This window comes from Ursus arctos, unplaced genomic scaffold (genome assembly GCF_023065955.2).
Source record: "Ursus arctos isolate Adak ecotype North America unplaced genomic scaffold, UrsArc2.0 scaffold_6, whole genome shotgun sequence".
In the NCBI taxonomy this organism is placed as follows: domain Eukaryota; kingdom Metazoa; phylum Chordata; class Mammalia; order Carnivora; family Ursidae; genus Ursus; species Ursus arctos.
Window position 1 is genome coordinate 57,598,387 of NW_026623078.1, and position 22,150 is coordinate 57,620,536.

The following is a 22,150-nucleotide window of genomic DNA, read 5'->3' on the forward strand; positions in this document are numbered from 1 at the left end:
TATGGATGGGTCTTGCTTTTTTATCCAATCTGATTCCCTGTGTCTTTTGATTGGACCATTCAGCCCATTTACATTCAGAGTAACTATTGAAAAGATATGAATTTAGTGCCATTGTATTACCTGTAAAGTCCCTGTTTCTGTAGACTGTCTCTGTTTCTCTCCGGTCTATGTTACTTTTGGGCTCTCTCTTTGCTTACAGGATCTCCTTTAATATTTCTTGCAAGGCTGGTTTAGCTAGCGATCACAAGTTCTTTTAGTTTTTGTTTGTCTTGGAAACTGTTTCTCTCTCTTTCCATTCTGAATGATAGCCTTGATCAATAAAGTATTCTTGGCTACATGTTTTTCTCATTCAGTACCCTGAATATATCATGTCAGCCCTTTCTGACCTGCAAGGTCTCTGTGGATAGGTCTGCTGCCAGTCTAATGTTCCTACTCTTGTAGGTCAAGGAGTTCTTGTCTAGAACTACTTTCAGGATTTTCTCTTTATCTTTGAAATCTGCAACCTTCACTATTATATGTCGGTGTGTTGATCTATGTTTATTGATCTTGAGGGGGGTTCTCTCTATCTCCTAGACTTGAATCCCTGTTTCCTTCCCCAGATTAGGAAAGTTCTCAGCTATGATTTGCTCAATATACCTCTGCCCACCCCCACCTCTCTCTCTTTCTTCTTCTTCTGGGACCCCAATAATTCTAATATTGTTTTATTTTATGGTATCTCTGATTTCTCAACGCCTCCCCTCATGTTTTTCTCTTTTCCTCTGCTTCCTTCCTTTCCATCATTTTGTCTTCTATGTCACTGACTCTCTCTTCTGCCTCATTTACCCTAGCTGTTAGACCATCCATTTTAGATCGCATCTCAGTTAAAGTATTTTTAATTTTGGCCTGATTCAATTTTATTTATGCACTAAGAGATTTTCTAGTGTCTTTTATGCTTTTTTTCAACTCTAGCTAGTAGCTTTAAAATCATTATCCTGAATTTCAGCTCTGAAATTTTACTTACATCCATATCGATTCTGTGTCAGAGAGTACCTCTGGCTCTGTCTTTTGTTGTGAATTCCTCCTTCTAGTCATTTTTCCCAGAGAAGAATGGATGAATGAAAGAACAAAATGAAAAATATCAACCACGACTCAAGTGAAATACACAGTAGACAAATCCGTAGAGTTCAGAAATAAAAAAGGAAAAGAAAAAGAAAAAGAAAAAAAGGGAGGGAGAGAATATAATTTCACAGGTGGACAAAACAGGGTGATCCACTTGGTCCTGGGTGTATTTTGGTCTGTTTGTTAGAAGTCACTAAATCCCAAAATTGTAAAGAAAGCAAAACATATATAAAAATAAAATTGAATACAGTGAAAGGAAGCCAAAAATGAAGAATATATCTATAAAATGTATATGCAAAAATGAAAATTAAAAAAAAAAAGACTTAAAAACAAAGAGTTGATAAAGTAAGAAACTGGATGAAAAGGAAAAAAATGAAAAAAGAAAAAGAAAATTTTAAGCTGAAAAACTAAAGACTCTTGCAAAAAAACCTCTAAATCTACATACAATTTTCCCTTGGTGCAGTTTTTTGGTTCTGAGTGATCTATTCCTTGGTATCCACCTGAAGATTTGGCTGGTCTTCTGGGGTAGGGACCTATTGCACTGATCCTCAGGTGTCTTTGCCTGGATGATGTTGTACCACCCCTTGCCAGGGGGCCAGGCTCCGCGTAAGCTGCTTCAAGTTGTCCTCTGTGGCTTTTGTTCCCTGAAGGCTTTTCGCTCCACTTTAGAGAATGAAAAAAAGTAAAAAATGGCGGCCCTCAGATCTCCAGCCCCAGAGCTGAATGATGTCAACCCCCACTCTTCTGTGCACCCTCAGGGAAAGGCAATCAATCCCTTTCATGTGTGCCGAACTCTGCAAACTCCTGCAGTGCACAACTGCACCTACCTCCCAGGGGAGGGAAGGGTGTCTCACCTCAGCCCCGCTGATCACTGGGCCCCTGCTCAGAGAGCGCTTACCCAATTGGGCACACACCTGCACCACTCCTACTGAGGGAAAGAGCTGGATCTTGCAGCATTTGTCCCTTGCTGGGCCCCCGCTTGGAGAGCAGTCGCCAGATTCTGCCAGGGTACATCATTTATGGAAACACCTAGGTGAGAGCCCACTCCTAGGCTCACTGATTGTAGCAGGCTTCCCTGCTCCAATGCTTGGGAACTCTGCCACACTCAGGCACCCCCATTCTTTCTCTGACCCTGGGGATCCCGAGACCACATTGTCCCACCTAGGATTCTGCCCTGCTCCGCCACCTGAGCACCTTTCAGGCAGGGGCGACCCTCACAGGAGCAGACTTTGAAAAGTTCCGATTTTGCACTCTGGGGCTATATCACTTTCCGGTAGCCAGCTTATGGAGGCTCCCTTGTGGTTTATCTTCTAATATATCCCCTCAGATGCTCGTCTCTGCACCTCCTACCTCACAAAAAGTGGTCGCTTTTCTATTTGTAGAATTGCAGCAATTCTTTTCCTAGAGCTCAGATTAAATTCACAGGTGTTCAGAATAATTTGATAGATATCTAGCTGAATTCAAGGGACCAGATGAAATGAGGGTCCCCTATTTTTCCTCCATCTTCCCTCCCTCTCTGCCCTCTCTCTTCTTTGGAACTCCATGAAAAAAGAATGGCCAGAGGGAAGTTAGGGTAGCCTAGAGTCTTTCTACCTCATGTGGTTGATCGTATGGGCTATAAAAGCTACCACCCTCAAAGCCCAGACATTTGGGTAAAGAGGCCTCCAAGATTAGGGAAAAAAGTGGGGGAGAACCATCACAACTCTCTACAAGTAGCAGTTTTTGGCGTTGGACCAAAATACCAGAAATATTTTAATTAATAGGGAAAATGATAAATAAAATAGGAAGTGAGATAAGAGGTCATTGCCTGAGAAAACAAGGCTTTTCTTCTCATTTTTACAACTCTCTTGAATGACCCACAAAAGAAAGTGCATGCAAATAATATTTTACGTTCCAGGATGTGCTTTTGCTTTTCTAAGAAGGAGTGCCCACAGATAAATCTAAGAGGGAGGTCATTAAACTGAACGGAAGATATTTAGAATAGGCGGCTTCACCCCATGTAAAGCAATTGTAAGCCTTTGTGTTTTAAAATTTTTTAGATAAATAGTCAGATTCAATTAAGCTCTGTAACTTCAAGAGATGGTGTTTCTAAGGAGAGAGGCAGGAGGGACTACAGACATGGGATTCCTGGTCTGCTAACAGACCTATGGGAGGGCAGAGAGAATTGGGCTATTGTGTTTCAATCAGCAGCATCACTACATGTCACAGTCAATTTAACCATGGAGCTTTAGAGTTAGGATATGGACAAATGACTGAAATAGTACTTGAGAAAGGGGCAAACACATTTAGTATGAAAGAATTAATAAGGGTTTAGGTGCAAAGACTACTACAGAAAAATATTTTAAAACAGACTTAAGGTTTGAAGATTGACAAGAGGAGACATAGTAAAAGTTGCTGTAGCTAATTCTGTAGCTGGTTAAGAGCATAGGGCATACAGCCAAACTTCCTGGAATTGCGTGCTGGCCCTACCACTTAGCCACCAAGTAATCCTGGGCAAGTGACTTCCCCTCGCTGCACCTCAACTTCTTAATGTGACACGTGGGAAAATGATAATACTATCTACCTCACAATGGCTTTTGAAAGTATTCAATAGATTAAAACATGTAAAGTACTTCCCAATGGCCTGATAGTTGGTAAAAGCGTTCAACACTGAACTATTACTATAACCCAGAACTACCCTCAAGGAATAACTAATATTTACTTGACATTTACTGTGTTAGAGAACTTATACAAAGTAATTTATGTGAATCATCTTTACTCTTAGCAATCACCCTATAACGTAGCTATCATTATTACCTTGATTTGACTGGTAATTTAAGTGAGGCACAGAGAAGTTAAGAAACTTGTCCAAGGTCACAAAGCAAGGAAGTGGTGCTTTCAAGATTCAAATCCAGAGAGTTTGGCTTTAGGTACAGCACACTTCATCACTGTTTAACTGTCTGTCAGACATAGAAAACAGTGGACACAAACAATCCATTACTATCTATTTCAGTGGGTTCAGACTTCTCAACAGCAGGGGCTGTAGTGGATTCATCACTTCCTCCCATTACCTAGCAGACTACCTTGTCCATATTTGATTAGATAACTGGCTAACTGGCTGACTGTCCTTTGTAAATGGCAGGTGTTTAGTTCCATGACTCATGACTGCAAACTAAAATCCCATGACAGAACTCACTGCCATCTCTTATGGAGCAGTCCACCAGACACTGCTATAGTCCTATGACGCCTCACTGTGTTCCCTGCCCCCAATAAAGGGCATAGTCACCATTGGTAACCCTGTTCACTTGCTCTCCCTCCTGACCATCCTCTTTCTTGCACTTCTACTCCACGGTCACTGGTACAAGGAGGATCACATAGAACTTTACTGAAAATAATATCAGAGGACAGGAGAGGAATGAAAAGGAAAGGCAGGCCAGGAATGAGTTCCTTTGAGTCCTTTTGTCTTTCCTGCTCTAAGGACTGCCTCACCATGTCGCTTTTCTGGTATTCAAGTCTCATAAGTCTCCCAATACAGAGTGGGAAATAGGCTTTTGAAAAAAGCAGGCCATTGAGAAGTCAGAAAAAAATTATTAGGACTTTTATTTCTAACATAATAAGAAAGTTAATAATAAGGCTTGACTTTGGAGCCCTCACTCAGTATATCAAACAGCCATGTATTACTCATCTCCTAAGGAAGCTCCACAGAGCTAACAGAATTGAAGGGGTTGCCTTCACATGATTGTCCTCTCAGCATACTGTGATAGGTTGCAGCTTAGGTGTGTTTGGAAAGTGGATTCAAGTTTCGTTTTATCTAGTCTTAACTAAATTAACCTCTGCAGTCAGGATAAATGCCTTAAATACTAAGTAATCTTACTTGTATTTTATTAGTATTTCAGCAGAGATGAGTAAGAAAATGTGAATTCTAAAAACTCCTATTCCTGGTCTCATATTCTAGAAGTAAAAACAAAGACAAGCTAAGTAGACCAAACAAAAATCACTGAAAATTTTGGAAATATGTAAATGCCTACTTAAAATTCAAATTTCTTGGGGTGCCTGGGTGGTGCAGTCAATTAAGCATCCAACTCTTGGTTTTGGTTCAGGTCATGAATTCAGGGTCACGAGATGCAGCTCCATGTCAGGCTACACACTCAGCACGGAGTCTGCTTGAGATTCTCTCTTTCTCTCCCTCCCTCTGCCCTTCCCATTCGTGCTCTCTCTAAAATAAATAAATCTTAAAAAATAAATAACTCTTAAAAAATAAAAAAAAATAAAATTTAGATTTCCTTTCACTATCCTTAATAACGAATTCTGTTCTAAGTGAACATGGTAGCTTGAGATATTATCAATGTGATTCATGTTCCTAAATTTGAAATAAAGAAATACAAACTATCATGCAATTGGATAATTTAGACAATAGATAAGTTATACAATTTGCCACTAATTGTCCAAGAATTGTCTATTATCTTAACATATTTTGGTCGTGTTAAGTACAGACAGGCTTCAACATTCTGAGAGTCTAGAACCACCTGTATTTTTGTAACTTACACATTAACATTCTTAAACTACTTTGTACATGGCAGATTTGGACATTTTTACATCAACTTGCCAAGAAATACTGAAACTAACAAGGGTTATGATTCTTCCTGTCTGCCAGTAGAGGGTTTTGACAGCTTTACCTAGCAAATATTTGATTATTTTAAAGCTTTGTTGCAGCCATTCTGAAACTATATTCCTTTGAATATATAGGGTCCCCTGAGGAATGCCTCTGGGAGAGCGGCCCAAGAAGAAGGTCCTGGCAGCACCCCTTTCCAGTTCTCCTCCAGCCATTCCATTTGCATCTAGATTACATAGTAAGCTTCTACCTAATAATTTGCTTGAAAATAGGGTTCCATTGCTAAGAAATATTTAGAATTCATCAGTTCATTTGTTCAAAAATATTAAACCTTTACTATATTATTAACATTTTAAAGCTATATTCAACATGTTCAATAATCTATTTATTCAATAAATATTGAAACTACTGCTTATTATAGCTCTGTTATTTAAAAACCTAGTAAAATTGAAAAACAAGGAGAAGATTGATGATTTAGTAATAAGAATTAAATTCTCATGTCTTGTATCTGTGCACTTGAGATAGGTGGATGCAAGGTCTGCTGGTTACAGCAAATCTTTAGCTCTAATAAATATCTACTGGATTTTAATCTAGTCAATATATATTAACAGTGAAGACAAGAACAGTGTTAAAACGTTTTACAAAATCTTGGGACTATATGTAAAGGCTTGGAAGTGAAATATACAGAGTTTTAAAATATTTATTCATTCTCTGGGAATTGAAACCCTCTAATAATCTTTAGGTTCTAGTATTATGATTCAATTCATTCAGCTTTTATGATCCTAATGAGTTAAGCTACACTGTAACTAAATTTTAAAATACATTATCTTTTAAAATTATTATCAACAATTCCACAGAAATATACAGTAAGCTGACCAATTTGATACTGGTGAGTTTAATGGCTTCCTTGTATATACTCCTGTCTCAAGATATTCACATCTTACTTGCATCTTACTAATATTGCAGCTACCAATTTTCTTTAGATACCGCTTGATACTTACACTAATTTGCATGCTCTTTTAATAGTTCAACACAAACTTAGCAACTACATGCCAATGAAGACCTGTAATCTGTAACATGTGGTCATGTAGCAAATATATACAAGTAACACTTATTACATTGATTTTACTCTATATTCTCCAGTACTTCCTGCCAAATAGGTATATGCCCAAATATGTTATTGATTACATTATTAGCTACCAGTAGGGTTATGTCTGCCATTATATGTTTTACGCCACTTTCTCTGTTAAAGATTATCTTTTCATATGTTTGAAGGAAGAAATCAGATCATTTGGATAGGCAGCTAAGACCAAACAAGACTGAAGACCTCTCATTCCTAATATTTCTGTGTAAGAATTAGAGAAAAGTGTTTAAGCACAAAGTCTCAAAATATAAAGAAAAGATAATCCATGGAGTGCTTGATTCTTTAGAAACCTCTTTGATAAGGGAGGGGGAATATCTTTTGTGTACTTTGTAAAGAGATTTAAACACTAAGAAGCCTTCCCTCCCTCAGACCATGGGCCAGAACCAAAGACGGTTTGGAACTTCCAAACTTCACAGCAAACGATAATCTTGTATTGGAACAAAAGGCAAGGATGACTCAGAATGTAATTAGGGTTGTGCATCTAAGCAAATGGTATTAAGAAAAAGAAAAGAAGAAAAGAAGACAAGGCCCAGGATGCTAATGTTTCCACACAGAGACAAGGCCATGCAGAATGAAAACAAGACCTCCTTAATTAGCAAATTATAGCAGAGGGGCTGATAAACCTCAGCACATTGTAGCTGAACACCCCTTTGTTGCTCCTCCCTTCTCATCGTCTACACAAGTGAGAATACTTGTAATGTTTATATCTAAAGCAAATGATAGAAGGAGGAAAGGTTTCTAAATAGATTGAACTTAAGAGGCTGTGCTAAAGCCCCACTTCTGTGAAAATAGAATGACTCTGATGTTTTGTCAACATTCCTGCTGATGCCACAACCAACAGGTTGAGACAAGTACATAAAGCAAAGGATGCTGGCACCCAGACCTGGTAAACCCAGAGGCTGATGATCAGGTGCTTTTCCTTTTCTAACATGTATTTGCTTTTGGAATATTTCTCTGTCCACATAATGATGGGCCAGGGAAAGAAAAGACATGAAATTTCCCTGCCTGTACTCCTCTAAAATGTCACCTCACAGCATGTCCCCGATACCAAGCCAAGAAATGGCTTACTCAGGCTCTTAGCCAACTGGCATGAACCTGAAGATTACTTGACCTCCTGGAGGGCGATCTTTTTCCCACACAACAAACCTCACAATTTACCTTGCAATGGTCCCAATATTAATACCATATTCCTTCTGTGATATAGAACAGGGATCAGAAAACTTTTCCTATAAAGGGATGGATATTAAAGTTTAGGATCTGTGGGCCATTTGATCTCTGTTGCAACCCCTCATTTTGCCTTTATAGGAAGAAAGCAGCTATAGACAATACATAAACAAATGGGTGTAACTGTTCAATAAAACTTTATTTACAAATGAATAGACAATACATTAAGGAAAGGGTGTGGTTGTATTTCAATAAAGCTTTATATACAAACACAGGTGGCCGGCAGGATTTAGCTCAAGGGCCATAGTTTGCTGATCCTTGATATAGAGAAAGAAACTCAGAAGATTAAAATCTCTCCTATTAGATAGGTAACACATGAAATACAGTTGAATCTAATTTTCATATGTATATTTAATTATAGTCCAAATCTATTCATGGAACTCATTCATTCCTCTAGTCAATAAAAAAAAAAATATTCTTTTCAACTATGTTCCAGGTATTGTCCCAGGAAAATAGATCTGCTATCAAAAATAACAAATAAAATAATAAATAAAAACTAGTGAACAAGACAGGCACAGTCTCCACCATATAGAGTATAGGGTCTGGGAGAATATATTTTGCGAACATTGACTGAGATTCTACTAAGTGTTGTGCATTGTTCTAGGAGTCAGGTATACTACAAGGAACAAGACAGACAACGACCTCTTATGGCATTTACATCCTCAGTAGATGGAGAAAGAATAAATAATGTGACAAATAATATGCAATAAAAGTTCACATGGTGATAAATGCCACAAAGAAATAATATAGTATTATACGACAAAATGTCATTTAGCAGAATGCGGGAAGGTGGAAGATAATAGTACTCAAAAAAGACTTTCCGGAAAGATGACTTCTGAGCAAAGACCTGAATAAAAAGAAAGAGCGATCCACGCCAACCTCTGGAGTTGTAGATAAGTAAACAGCACATAAAGCCTCTGAGACAGAAATAAGCTGGTCTGTTGGAGAAATAACAAGAAGGCTAATGTCATTCGAGTAACTGGAATAAGGGAAAGGTGATAAATGATGAATCTACAGAGGAGTAGGAGGGGCAGATCATCTAGGGCCTCATGGGAAGGAATGTGGATTTTAGTCTTACATAATGAAAAACTGTAGGAAAATTTTAAGGAAGAGAATGATACATTCTTAGTCAGTTTAGATTACATTGAACAAATAATTACATATGAGATGAGTGCTACTTAAAAAGGGCTTAATGTGAAATGGCACAGTCAGGGTAAAGGGCTGCAATCACCCATAGTAAAGGGCCTACTACTTGCCCTGGTCCTAAAAACCTGAGATCTGCCAATGTAGACCGTTTGGGGAGAGGCTTGCTCCTTCCTACAGAGAAATCCAAAAGACTTACAGCTCCAACTGCCCAACTTCTAGGGCCCAGAAAGCTTATTCTGCTTTCTTGGATCTTTTGATTCTAAAATATAACAAGCAAAAAATAAAACCTAATTATTTGTTAAAAGTTAATACAGGGGTATTAACTAAAGAGTTCCTATTTGGCCTGAAAACCAAAGGTTAATCTCAAATGAACTTGGTAGGGACATTTCTACAACTGGATTTAAAAAAGGCAATTATTCCTTTAACCTTTCTTGGCAACTGCCATTTTTTTCTACCTCTGTGTATAAACCATATATGCATATTTTCTTCAAGTTTAGTGTCAAATTTTTAAAAACATACTTATTAATTGCCTGCTCTTTCACATATTCAGGAAGCCTCCTCCCTGCAATACATGCGAATAAATCATAGAACATCCTCTCTGGCTTATTTTGCATAATCACTAGCCACCAAAACAAGGCACAGATGGGAAATCATTTCCAGTTACTTAGGTTCACATATGCACATATTATATGTAAATATGTGTCATTATTGCATGTAAATTGTTACTTACTGGTCTGGAAGTACAAAATTATTTTTCCTCCTAAAGGAACGGCTAGCTGACCCTCAAGTTACCTAGCACAAAGGATTCAAGCAAACTTTAGCATCTAAAGCAGTTATAGGGTCTCTTAATTTTCATTATTTTATCCTAGCACCACACAGTTGAGCACTTGATGTCTTTTATTTTTATATTATGATGATAACAGAGATATTGTTCAAACACTCAATAAACATTTCAGATATATATGGATAAAGAAACATTCACTATGCTCGAGGGGACTCATAGTCTGAGCAGAAAAACAGGCTTCAAAAAATTATGAAAATGATAACCACATCGCATGGAAGTGCAGTGCAAACATGATACATGCAACTTATTATGATAACACCAGAGAGCTCAGCCTGGGAGGGGAAGTGGAATGCAGGTGTATTTCCTGGAGAAACTGGCAACAAGTTGACTCTTCAAGAATCATTAAATGGACAAGATAGAGTGAGTGCACAAGTTTTTGAGATCCTAGATCATTGACTAAATACAATTTGGATAATTAACAACCACCTATTCTAGACCCCAATATGAGGACAAAAGTAATTACAGGATGTAGTACCTGCCTAAATGATAACTTACAATCTACTTAGGGAGGTAAATTGTATATCCAAAACAAACTGTTATTAGTACATGGTAAAGTATAGACTGTAACATATAGACAATGCATCTATTTGTTCACTCAACAGATATTTATTGTCTATCTGCTATGGACTACATACTGCTTAAGGCCCTGGGCCTATGGCAGCAGACAAATACACAAGGTCACTGGTCTCATGGAGGTCACATTCTAGTGGATATTAATATGAGTAAATATCTGAAATACATGAGTTTTTAAAAGATCATCATAATTCTCTCAAAGAATATAAGTAGAGGATGTTGTTAGTCAAAAAAAAATGCTGTCAATAGAAACATTTAGTCAAGTATTTCAGTAAAAATTTTTCATCCTTTAAAATATTCTGGATGGCAATTCAGAACACATTTTCTACTAATAATCATCAACTCATCAATTTTAGCTAGTGTAAAATATTTACAGTAGATAGACCTTTGTTGTCTGTTACAAGGCATGTTTTTTACTCCATTTATTTATACTGTCAACAACAACAAAAAGACATCATTTGGCAAAAGCAAAAGACTTTCTAAGCATTGCCCCAAATTCTAGAATTTATGTCTTAAAACTGAATATTTAAGTATACATATTTGTGAATTTCTGGGATATAGAAGAAAGAAAATAATAATTCAAGAAGCACGGGATATAAAGTAGACATTGAACACTAGACATTTCTCTGCTATAGAAAGGTATGAAGGAATCATAAGAAAGTGGCAAAGACACAAAAGCCATTTGTACTTATTGTTATTATCCCAAGACCTGGTCCCTCTCAGGTATTGGGTATGGTTTACTAATAATTCTGAAAAGAACTATATGATTGAAGAGAGTCAAGTGTAGACATACAGCCCAGGTGTTCCACCCAATTAAACAGTGATTTTTGATCATATTATTTATATTGCTCTTCCCCATCTGGTAAGTGAGAATAATGCCATCAACCTAACTCTCAATTGGTGTTAACTGACAGGTTACTATGCAAAGGTGATCTCCTTGAATGAAAGCCATCATATCAAGAGACAAGTGCCATAACAATGCCAACACTTACAGTAGCCAACACATCATCTGCCCCCTTGCGTATCTTACTTCTCATCTTATTTAACTGCAAGACCAGGAAAGTTGAGAAATGAGATTCGAGAGTGTAAGTCTCATAAAGTGACTTTAGAGAAGTCAGTGTCTTGTAACGAATATTTGTAAAAGAATCCAGTTTACCAAACTTCATGGAAGGTATCAGATTAACATAAACTATCATCTAGCAGTATCTAGCATTGATAACACACATCCTGCATCAAATAATTTCCTGACAGTGATGCCATGAGCTGCATAATAATCACCGTGCTTTGGTTAATTATTTTGCTGAATGGATGAATTAATTGCATTTACACTGATAGCCTCAGTTTCTTCAGTGCATTGCTTTTCATCCTAACACAACTATTCGTAATTAAAATAGAAGTTGTACAATTTGCAGTACTAAGCATACCACATAGTTACGGTAAAAAGATTTCCATTTGAATTATCAAAATAATTACAAGAAATTTAGAACCTAAAGTAAAAAAAAAAAAACAACCCTCTAATTAAGGGGAACTTGAGAGAGCTTTTTAGCAAGTTCTTTGCTGAAAGAATTTGGTTTCTTGATCCTCCTACCAATCGCATTAACAATGACAAAAGATATGCAAATTTAAACAGACAATAGTCAAGCCAAACTGCTCTGACTCATACCAACAGGGACATTTTCAGCATATAATCAGCTAGATTCATGTTAGCAAGGGTCAATGTAACCAAAGAACATTTGCATAGTTATGCTTGGCTATAATTTGAAAACTATGCCATAATCATTGACCAAGAACAATGTAAACAAAAATCAAATTTATTTCACACAATAAACTAACATATGAAACGTGCATGACATAAGCCCAACAGAATCATGTATTTACCCTATCACTGCTGAATAATTGCATAGCAACAAAAAAATACGCATTACTATGTTGAATCACCATTTTGACTGTATGTTTTAAATAAACAAAATATTATATTTTTGGTAGAAGAGCTCATTCAGGACAATTTGTGACTAAATTTCCCTCCCTAGCCCCTTCAAAGAATCCAGACTAATTTATAATGATTGAATTCTCATTAAAAACTATATACTGAGAATAGTAAAAAGCTGTTTAACCAAAGTAATTTGTTTACTATGAAAATAAATTTTGCCAAAATAAAAAAGATATCCTATTATACACTGCTGCTATAATTACTGCCTGAAATTTAAACTATAATTATCAAAAGGCTTCAGAATTCTGTTTGCTTTCTATTCTTCTGCCCTTATTGATCTTTCTCACCTGTAGTCTAGAATGGAAAAGTTAACTACAATTCTAGGTTTAGAAACTCTGAATCTACCAAGTTTCAGTTAACTTGTCAAATAACATATCAGTGATCTTAGTTCAGTCCCTAGTGGACAAAAGTAGAATAACTGCTACTTGGCATGATTCAGCAGGCAGTGCTCTAAGTGCGCCTGACAACACAGGGGAAAAAATAAGAGCATTTGTCCTCTCCTTATCTTCTTAAAGGGTTTGCTCTGTTAACAGACTAACTTAAAGGAGACTGGGCTGGCTACGTTCCTACCTTTATGCATCAAATGAATTTTTAGCAAGGATCCCTGGGAGAGAAGAATTTTCACAAATGTGACATTGCCGCCCTTCCACTGACATAGTTGAATACACTTGTTATCTGCTGTTTACCTGTTGCTCCTTAAACAGAGAGCAAAGAAAGAAGGAACTGCAGAAAGTGTGTTCATATTTTAACAGACATATTTTCAAAAAAAACTTTTAAATGGTTTATAGGGAAAAATTGAATAAAATGTTCATTTTGATTTTTATAAATGGGGATTAACTGCAAACTCAACATTAACATTCATCTGGATACTTAGACTCCCGCATGACGCTGTTGGTAACTACAACAACCTGAGAAAAAGAGGTATTTCAGGAAGATAGCAAAGCCCCTGTTGTGCTCAGCTCAAATCTGCAGGTGCATGTCTTTGGCAACAGCGACCAACAGCTCAATCTCTCCTTTCACACTGGGCAAACGACCTCTTCCTGAAGAGTTCACATTAAAATTTACCTTCTTGACTTTTCTTCTCAAGGACAGAAAAAAATATATAACAGAAATCTGTCCTCTACTATTCTACTTGCTAAAATTAAGTTGTCTTTATATACATAAACAATTTCTCCAATCAAATATCATACTTTACATATACTCCCATTTCATATTAACTTTACTAGAGGTTGAAAAAATAAGTATTTGGTGATGATTTCTCACCCCAGCTGCAGAAAACTTCCTGGTGTAAAATCTATTTGAACCTAAATTAGTACTGTCATTATTTGCTTTTTTCACCAACTGTCAAGACATACGGGCTTTTTTTTTTTAAATTGGGCTTTGACAGTCAGAAAATTTAAGCTCAATTTTAAATAAGAGGAAACCAAAAATGTCAAAATGTGCCATTGTTAGGCACATAAATGGGTTGCCACCATACCTTCAGAGGCTTGCACAAGCCTGAAAACCTTGGCTCACCCATGAAGTCACGGGGAGAGAACAGGTTTGGATTTGCAAACACTGCCCCCCAGGAGCAAAAGGTAAACACACAAATGCCCCCCTAAGGAACTCTAAGTTAGCTGCAGTGCAAGAACGGAAAAGGCTCTGCAATTAGAAACTGAAAGCAATCACTTACTTTTTGCAGCCACTGAGTATAATTTTCCATCACATGCTCCAGATGTTGAAGTTTCTGGGAAGAGAAATCCGGTTCCACGTGTGGAGCATCTCGCTGCAGAGCGTTTGTGTTGTACTGGTCTGTCGTACTCTCACGACAGTTCCCGTCGTGTTCTGGAAGAATGAAAGTGTAGGCACATTGCCCATGTTGAATCCGGTTATATCTTCTCCCCCCGTTTTCTGGACCCCGGCGCTGGTTGCTGCACCCTACGTGAGTCAGAATGGCAGCGAGGAAAGCAAGGGAAAGGAGAACGGTCATTGTACTGCCGGCACTCTCTTTCCGTGCCTCTCGCAAAACTCGCTCCTTTCTTCTGACCTTTAAACTAGTTTTTATTTTGGGTAAAACTGCTTGTTTGTTTGACTTTTTCCCCCTCAAAGAAAGCTTTTGAAGAAGAATCACAGAAAACTAGCCATTTGTTAGCTTTGTTCTAAAATGTTATTTTTTTTATTTCACTGTAATGGTAGTTTCCTTAGTTAAAACTTGAGATATTTATTGCATAGTAGCTGAGATTTATTGTTTCCTCTCTGTGTAACCGTTCAGCGTGGAGCCTGCCTGAGTCAGCTGCGTGTACATATTCTAGACCCTTTCCCCTACCCTATCTGCAGCAGATCTGCTCTTTTCTCCCAGACCTCAGTGAGTTTTATTAAGGTTGCACATCCAAGCCAAGCTGGAAGCAGGCAGCCTTTCACAAGATGACTTGACAGGAATGCATGAGTGTGCCCCTATGCTAAGGATTGCTGAAGGCTTGGAGCAGCGGATCGTCTTACAAATTGGCTAGATGCGCATGACCTCGATCATGTATGGCCCTCCCGCCCCTTCCGCAGACAACTGCCTCCAGCCTGTAGCAGATTCGGGGCAAATCGATAAATAGAGCAGTCCACCTTAATACACTTTTGCTGTGCATGCTGACCTACTAAAACCTCGCCAACTAGCAGTATGTTTTTAAAGTTACTATTTAATTGGGGAACTCTAAGAAGAAATTGGCATGGTGTCCAGTAAAATAATTTTTGATAGTGAATGATAAATATGTATTAATATTAATTTTAAAAAATTATTCTTGACTGGGGAGAAAAGATATTAAAAACCATTTTTACAGATGGTATTCTCTCACTGTATTCACTTAGACTTTAAGGAGTTGGAGAATATTGTCAGGGAGAGTCAAATTAGCAAAAAAATTTCATAACTTGTCACTCAAAGGAATATAGACAGCATGTGCATATTAAGCAGAATAAGCTAAGTACTTTCTGAGATAAGGATTTTAAATGAAACTGGTCCCCTGATCAGAATATAGCTCTGTGTAATCTATGTATATAAATTGAGCAACTTCCTTACAAAAACAGTGCGGTTACAATTTAAGACAGTGGCCAGAGAATTATTAATTCCTGTGGTACATCCTAATCATAGATTTCACAATGACCTCTTTGGTGTTGCTATGACTATCTTTAACCCTGGTAAGGAAGTGCCCCATAATGTCTCCTGTGGCTGCACAAGAAAACTATCTGAGAATAAACATACATCAGGTGTGTCAATGGGTCAGCAAAGAGCTGTACGGGAGAAGTCTCTGCTTCTATGAAGTAAGAAACAAAAATTATCGGAAGGTAATTTCCCAAATGTGTAAACATTTGAACAAAAGGATCAGTAAAACATAAAGAATAGGTGATAATCATAGAATTAAGGTTATGGCACTGAGATCTTTACTAAGTACGTGCAGAAAACATGAATTATGAGCAGGGGCTTTCATCAAGAACTGGGAGGGATTTTCAGGAATGGAGCTTCTCAACTGCAGACATGATATAAAAACAGAAGCCACAGATGTTGACTCTTGTGTCCTCGGGGTACTGGTCAGTGGGTAAAGGGCAACAAGGTTAGAGATTGGTGTGTAGGGAAATGTTGGAGGAGAGGGCAAAACAAATTCCAGGGGAAAAAAATGTGATTTCCTTGGGAGAAAAAAAAAATTGGTCTGAAATTTATCAGTCTTTTTCATACCAAATAACAAATTTCTGATCTGACAGAAATGGAAGCAAATAATACCAAATATAGCAATAAAGTCCTTGAACTGTCTCTGCAGCTTCCTCCTGTGGCTGACTTGTCAATCATGTGCAATAAAAATAATGACATTTATTAAGGGCTTAATATTTTCTAGGTCTGTGCGTGTACTCCTTGCACACGATCTCATTTAATTATCCCAATGAACCCGAAGCATGGACATTATGCTTAATCCCATTTTACTGATGGGAAAACTGAGTCACAGAAAGGTGAAGTGGTCACAACTCACATAGCTAGTTAGGAATGTTGCCAATGTGTAAACTCTGGCCAACTGATTCCAAGCCTCCAAGTCCTTCTTACATCCAAGCCAGCCAAAAGGCTTCCAAAAGGGCTCCAGCTGCACTGATTCGCAGTCCTAAAGCAGACTAAGTGATGGTAGTGAGAAGTAAAACCACTGATTAAAAGCCAGTTTATACCACCAAAGTGATTTAATCTGTCCTCTGTACCCAAAAAACAAACAAAAGTGACAGGTAACCCATGCAATAGTTTTTAAGGGTCCACAAGGATGAAGTAAACTGGCAAAGCACAGGTTGTCTAAGAACATTTTCCAACATTGGTTGCTTTGAAAATTATTCCTGGAAAGGAGAGTCCAAAACCAACACCTTCAGTGATTCGTTAAAAACTAAGCTGAAAATCAGCAGAAGACACAAGAGTGAGTAGTGAGGTTTCTATTAAAGTGTTTCTGTGTTTTATAACAGCCAAGATTTAAAAATCTGTTCCTCCGTGTGTGTGTCTGTGTGAATCTACATGTGCCTGTTCATATAAACTTTCCCAATCTGAACAAACGAAACGAAGGAATTCACAATTTCCTGAGGGAAAAGTACACAACTAAGAAAGGAAGCCTGAAATGCAAGTACTAAAAAGGGGGGGAGGGGACAGAGAGACAATAAAATAAACTATTTCTTTTTCAGAAAAACAAAGAAACAAAAAACCATGACACTGAAAGTACTAATGTCAATCTGGGGGGAAAAAATGTCTCAAGACGAATTTTAAGTAGCTGGAAAACACAGGGACATGTACAATGAGCTCGTATGTTTCAGGACTTCAGCTGAGGAGACACTGGGTGCATTTGAGGCTCCTCGTGACATGCTAAAGACCATAAGCTTCCAAGGACCTGAACCTAACCAACAGTAATACGGTGGTGAGTCATTGTTGCTGACTATTCAGAAATTCAGAAATGGTGTGGTTTAGGAGACTTCAGAATTTAGGAAGGAATTTGAAACACAGGCCATATTTAAAAAAAAAAAAAATTCCTCTGCCACACCTCCAAAAAGGTAAAAAAAAAAAAAAAAAAGTTCTAAAGAACTAAATAATTGTGTTCAGTTGAATACTGAGACAGCTTGATCTTGAAAGCTTTGTATCTTTGGGTTTTTTTTGTTTGTTCTGTTTTTGTTTTTTGGTTTTTGGGTTTTGGGGGTTTTTTGCATTACTAGAGCTCTGGCATAGGGAGGTTTATGCTTTAAGTGTCTGATCTCTTATCTACAATAGTCCTAGTAAACATTAGCCTCATCCGGAAATTTCCAGTGAGACAGGGAACACCATTTAGATGGGAACCTGATGGCCCTAAATCTCTCCTAACAACTAGTCTTTGTTACTTCTTTTGTGAAGCTTTCTTAATTTCTTCAGGCCCAATAAGTGACTCTCTCTGATGTGTTTCAATAACCTTCTTTTCATATCTCAATAATGGTACTTCTCACACTGCTTTTCTAATTATTTCTTTTTTGGTCTATCTCCCCCTCTAGCTGTGAGCTCATAAAGTAATCTGCTCTTTCATCACTGATTTCCCAGCACTTACTCTACTCTTTGGTTGAAGGAATGAGAGAACAAATGAATGAGTGAATTAGCTAATTCAATTACTTAGTATCTGACCACTATATAACTGGCCACATCTGTTGCATTTTGGCGGGTGAGTATGCCTAGAATCAGGGTGAAACAAAATGTATTCTAAAGAATGAGTTAGATATAAGCACATGGTACAATAATAACGCATAACATTTTCTAACCCGTAACAAATTAATTTCCTCATTTAACATTAACAGCACCCCCATAATTATATATTATTATTTCTATTTTGCAGATGAGAAAAATTGTGGCACATAGAGGTGAATTACCCAAGATCTATGATCTCTTACGTAGCAGAGCAGGAATTTGATCCTCAATCCACCTAAATCTGGGGCCCACATTCATATCCCACTGAGCTATAATGCCTCCAGCAATACCTCAGTATTAAGAAATGGGGAGAAAGCATTTCTTAAATTTAGGGGATAGGAACAACATGGCATCTATAACTAAGATGGGTCTTTTCCTCCTCTTAACCATGGCCTTCATGGATTCATGATCTTCTAAAACAGAGCTAATGTAAAACAAAGATGCACCAGTATGGTATTCCCATCCACTAACAAACATCCAACCTGATTGTTCAGGTTATACTCAGGATGAATTCTCTAAGGTTAGTCCTGTGCCATATCACCTGTTATATATATTGCTCTAAAATAACATTAAATAATATAAAATAGAGCTTATTCCTCAAAAACACCATCAAGTACTCCTCTAGTATTCATATAGACCCCCTATGATGGCAAAAGGGACGAGAAATCATTCTCCTCCCTTGTATACTGAAGACAATGTCATTCAGCACATATTCTGTAGATACACTCTTGAAACACTCTATATTCTAAGGGCACCATATTTGATGGCTCTGCTCTGGCAATTTCAGGGTTCAAGAATATCTGCAGGGCTATGGCAGTGGCAGCTATGTCTAAAAGGAAGCACTTGGCTGCAATCCCTGGAGGCCGAGCCAAGACCCCTTCACTCAACTATGTAGGCATCAAAGGTATTCACAACAGATGGAAATACCACAGGGCACTAAAACAGAAAAACAAGAAGATGGAGGATATCACCTGGTGACTGACGGCACTTCGTATGAGTACATGGGAAATATCAGTTGGTAACTCTCAAACGAACTGGAAAGACTACAAAGAGGTAGAGACACTGCAGTGGGTAGAGAAATATACATAGGTGAAGAATGTAAAAATTATTATGTAAATAGTCCCCTGCCTTCTGATGAGAGAAATTTCTGGTAATTGGTGGGTATCTTGCTACCTAAGGCAGTTTTTAATTGTAGCTATCTACAATTTGGAAAGGGCTCAGACAGAATTAATTTGTTCTACATAAGAAAGCAGAGAAGGGACTCAAGGGAAGATCTGGAAATAGAAGATGAGTGAGAGAGGTCTGGAGAAGAGTCAAAAGAGAAAGGAAACTTGTGGCTGTGTGGCTGGGAGAAACTCAGGAAGATATAGCGAGTACAGAAGTCTGCAGTGAAATGGTGTTTCTTGTGAGATAAAATCTTTTTCAACAAAACACATGCTTTTGGGCAAGTGACTTCTTTAGCATGAATGAGAAGAATCATTGGTCCTTGCTCCATATATGGAGCTAACATCTGAGTTAGACTATTAATGTGAACACAAATAATTTATTTCATTTTGGTCTTTCACACTAGATTAGAGCCTCCCCAGAGCTGGGATTGTATCTGTCTTATTGATCATTCTATCCCCTTTTTCAGGTATATAGGAAGCAACTGATAAATATTTGGGATCCAGTTGACTGACTCATTCACTTTAATTCCTGATGATGAGATCTGAAGACATAGAAGCATCCTCCTCCCTTGTAGGCTCTCTTGCCTAGGTTCTAAGACCTCACTTTCTGGAGAGTCACACAAGAGATCAGGATCCACATATTTCAAAGCAAATCCCAGAAATCACAGTGGAATAGTACCCAATCATCCCAGTCACCCAGGGACCTGGTTGAAGAACCATTCAAGAAACATTATAGACATACCTTCCAGTGTAAGGTTACTTGTTAATTCTACAACAGAGATAACTTCTACAAGTACCCAAGTCATAAAAGAAAACAAACAGCTGGAGACTGTAACAAGTAGAAATACAGATGCCAACATTCCCCTCATACCAGAATGGAGAAAGATTTCCAGTGGAGACCCAGTGAGATGAGATTTTATTATGGGAAAAAGCATATAAACCACTTTGCATTTATTAACTGTCTCCTTTCTTCTCTTTTTCCCTATAGAAGTCTTTATTTCTACATGAGAGAAAAATGCAAAGGTCTCTCTGTCTCAACTTTTACAACTTCAGAAAGAACATGTATTTTATATCTTCTCAGAAACTCAGAAAGAACATGATTAGAAAGGAATGGCTAGAATCATCATGTGATGAATCATGTACCCAATGGCACATGGATGGTGACTAATCGCTGTAGCCAAAGCTGATAAATGACCTCCACTGAGCAGTGACTAGAAGATTCAGGACTTTCTGTGATTCTTTTTGTGATTAAAGAGTTGTGACAACCTCTGCTCATTGGAGGTTGGATGAACTGTTCAGTAGTGGTTAAGGTGGGAGGCAAATTGCTTTCTCTTTGTTTTTGCTTATTTCTTGTTTATGCTATTAAACAAAATTGAATTACATTGGGTAAGATATTTAATTATTCTAAGATCAGTTTCCTTACCCCTAAAATGAGGATAATAATACAATATCACTTTTATAAGGGGGATGTGAAGATTAAATATAATAATGGATATAAGGTACTGAACACAATATCTAGAGCATATCAAGTACTCTAAATGTTAGTTCTTATTTCTAAATTTAAGCTCTCTTCCTTGTGCTGAAAAATGATCCTACTTTTAAACCTATTTTGTTGCATTTACGACTACATTGACCTAACTCCATTCCCTACCATTTCATCCTCTCAGTTGTTCAAAATCACTTCTGAACCTCTTCAAAATCTGGGACAGTGACCACATTCACAATAATAGTTCACAAAACCAGCTCTGGTTTCCTCGAGGGCAGCGACGAATGTTTTCTTCCTCATGGCTGCATCCTCAGCACTCGGAACAGTGAGTGCCTGACACATGAAAGGTGTTCAATAAATATTTATTTTTTGAATGAAAGCAGTTGGAAACAATTTAGTAAGAATATACTATTCCATAGAGACATCTAGTAGGGCAGACTAACATGTAAACCAGTCATACTTGGTAGTGTGATATGAATTTTATTCCGTAGGAACCATGGGAGAAATGTAGATACCATTTATAGCTTCATCATTATGACTTGTTATCAGACTCATTTCCAGCCAGTTCAACTAGATAACCTTATTTTCAAGAGCTTCTTTTATGACTACACTTGTGGCATATATCACCCATTCTGTTTCCTAGGATGAGGAGATAAAGTGGCAAGTGTTTGCCTCTGATAAAATGAAAAAGAACTCAACACTCTACTATTAATCTTATAAGAAATATACAGCTTGGCACGACTTGCACATTAGCAAAGAAAATCTTATTTTATCTATTTTTTCTCCAATACTAATTTTGCTTACATTAGGCTCTAATCAGATTAAGAATTTGACAATTATATTAGAAGATAAATTCCAGTGGTATAAAAACTTATGAAAATATAATGGCTTAACCAGGTTCTTAGTTTATAAGTTGACAGGGAAAGACTGGTCCTTTTAATGTTAACTTTAAATGAAGTACCCATTAAATCTGAAAAGCTTATTTTTTTTCATTGAACTTGTACTTGGTTCTTTCTTCTTTATCATCCTCTTATAGTTAGTACAAACCTTTAAAAGGGAGAATTGTGGCAAATAAAGAAAGGCTAGAAGACCAGGATAAATGACTGAAAAATCAGAAAAGATTGTCATACCATTTCATTTTCTATAGTTAAATTTTCTTTTTCTTGTGATATACACAGATGGGTCATGTTTAATTCCAGAGG

At 37.4% G+C, this 22,150-nt stretch overlaps 1 protein-coding gene across 2 annotated transcripts in view; it reads right to left on the reverse strand.

The window, feature by feature from the left end:
• The window catches only part of ANGPT1 (angiopoietin 1), a 245,836-nt gene extending 230,694 nt beyond the window's left edge, over positions 1-15,142 (reverse strand). The window contains exon 1 of one of the 2 annotated variants that reach the window (XM_026495570.4): positions 14,283-15,142. In XM_026495570.4, coding sequence (XP_026351355.1) covers positions 14,283-14,579 — 297 coding nt within the window. In that variant the 5' untranslated portion in view covers positions 14,580-15,142. The remainder of the gene's footprint in view (positions 1-14,282) is intronic. The other variant, XM_026495569.4, reaches the window with a different exon arrangement.
• Positions 15,143-22,150: the final 7,008 nt, after the last annotated feature.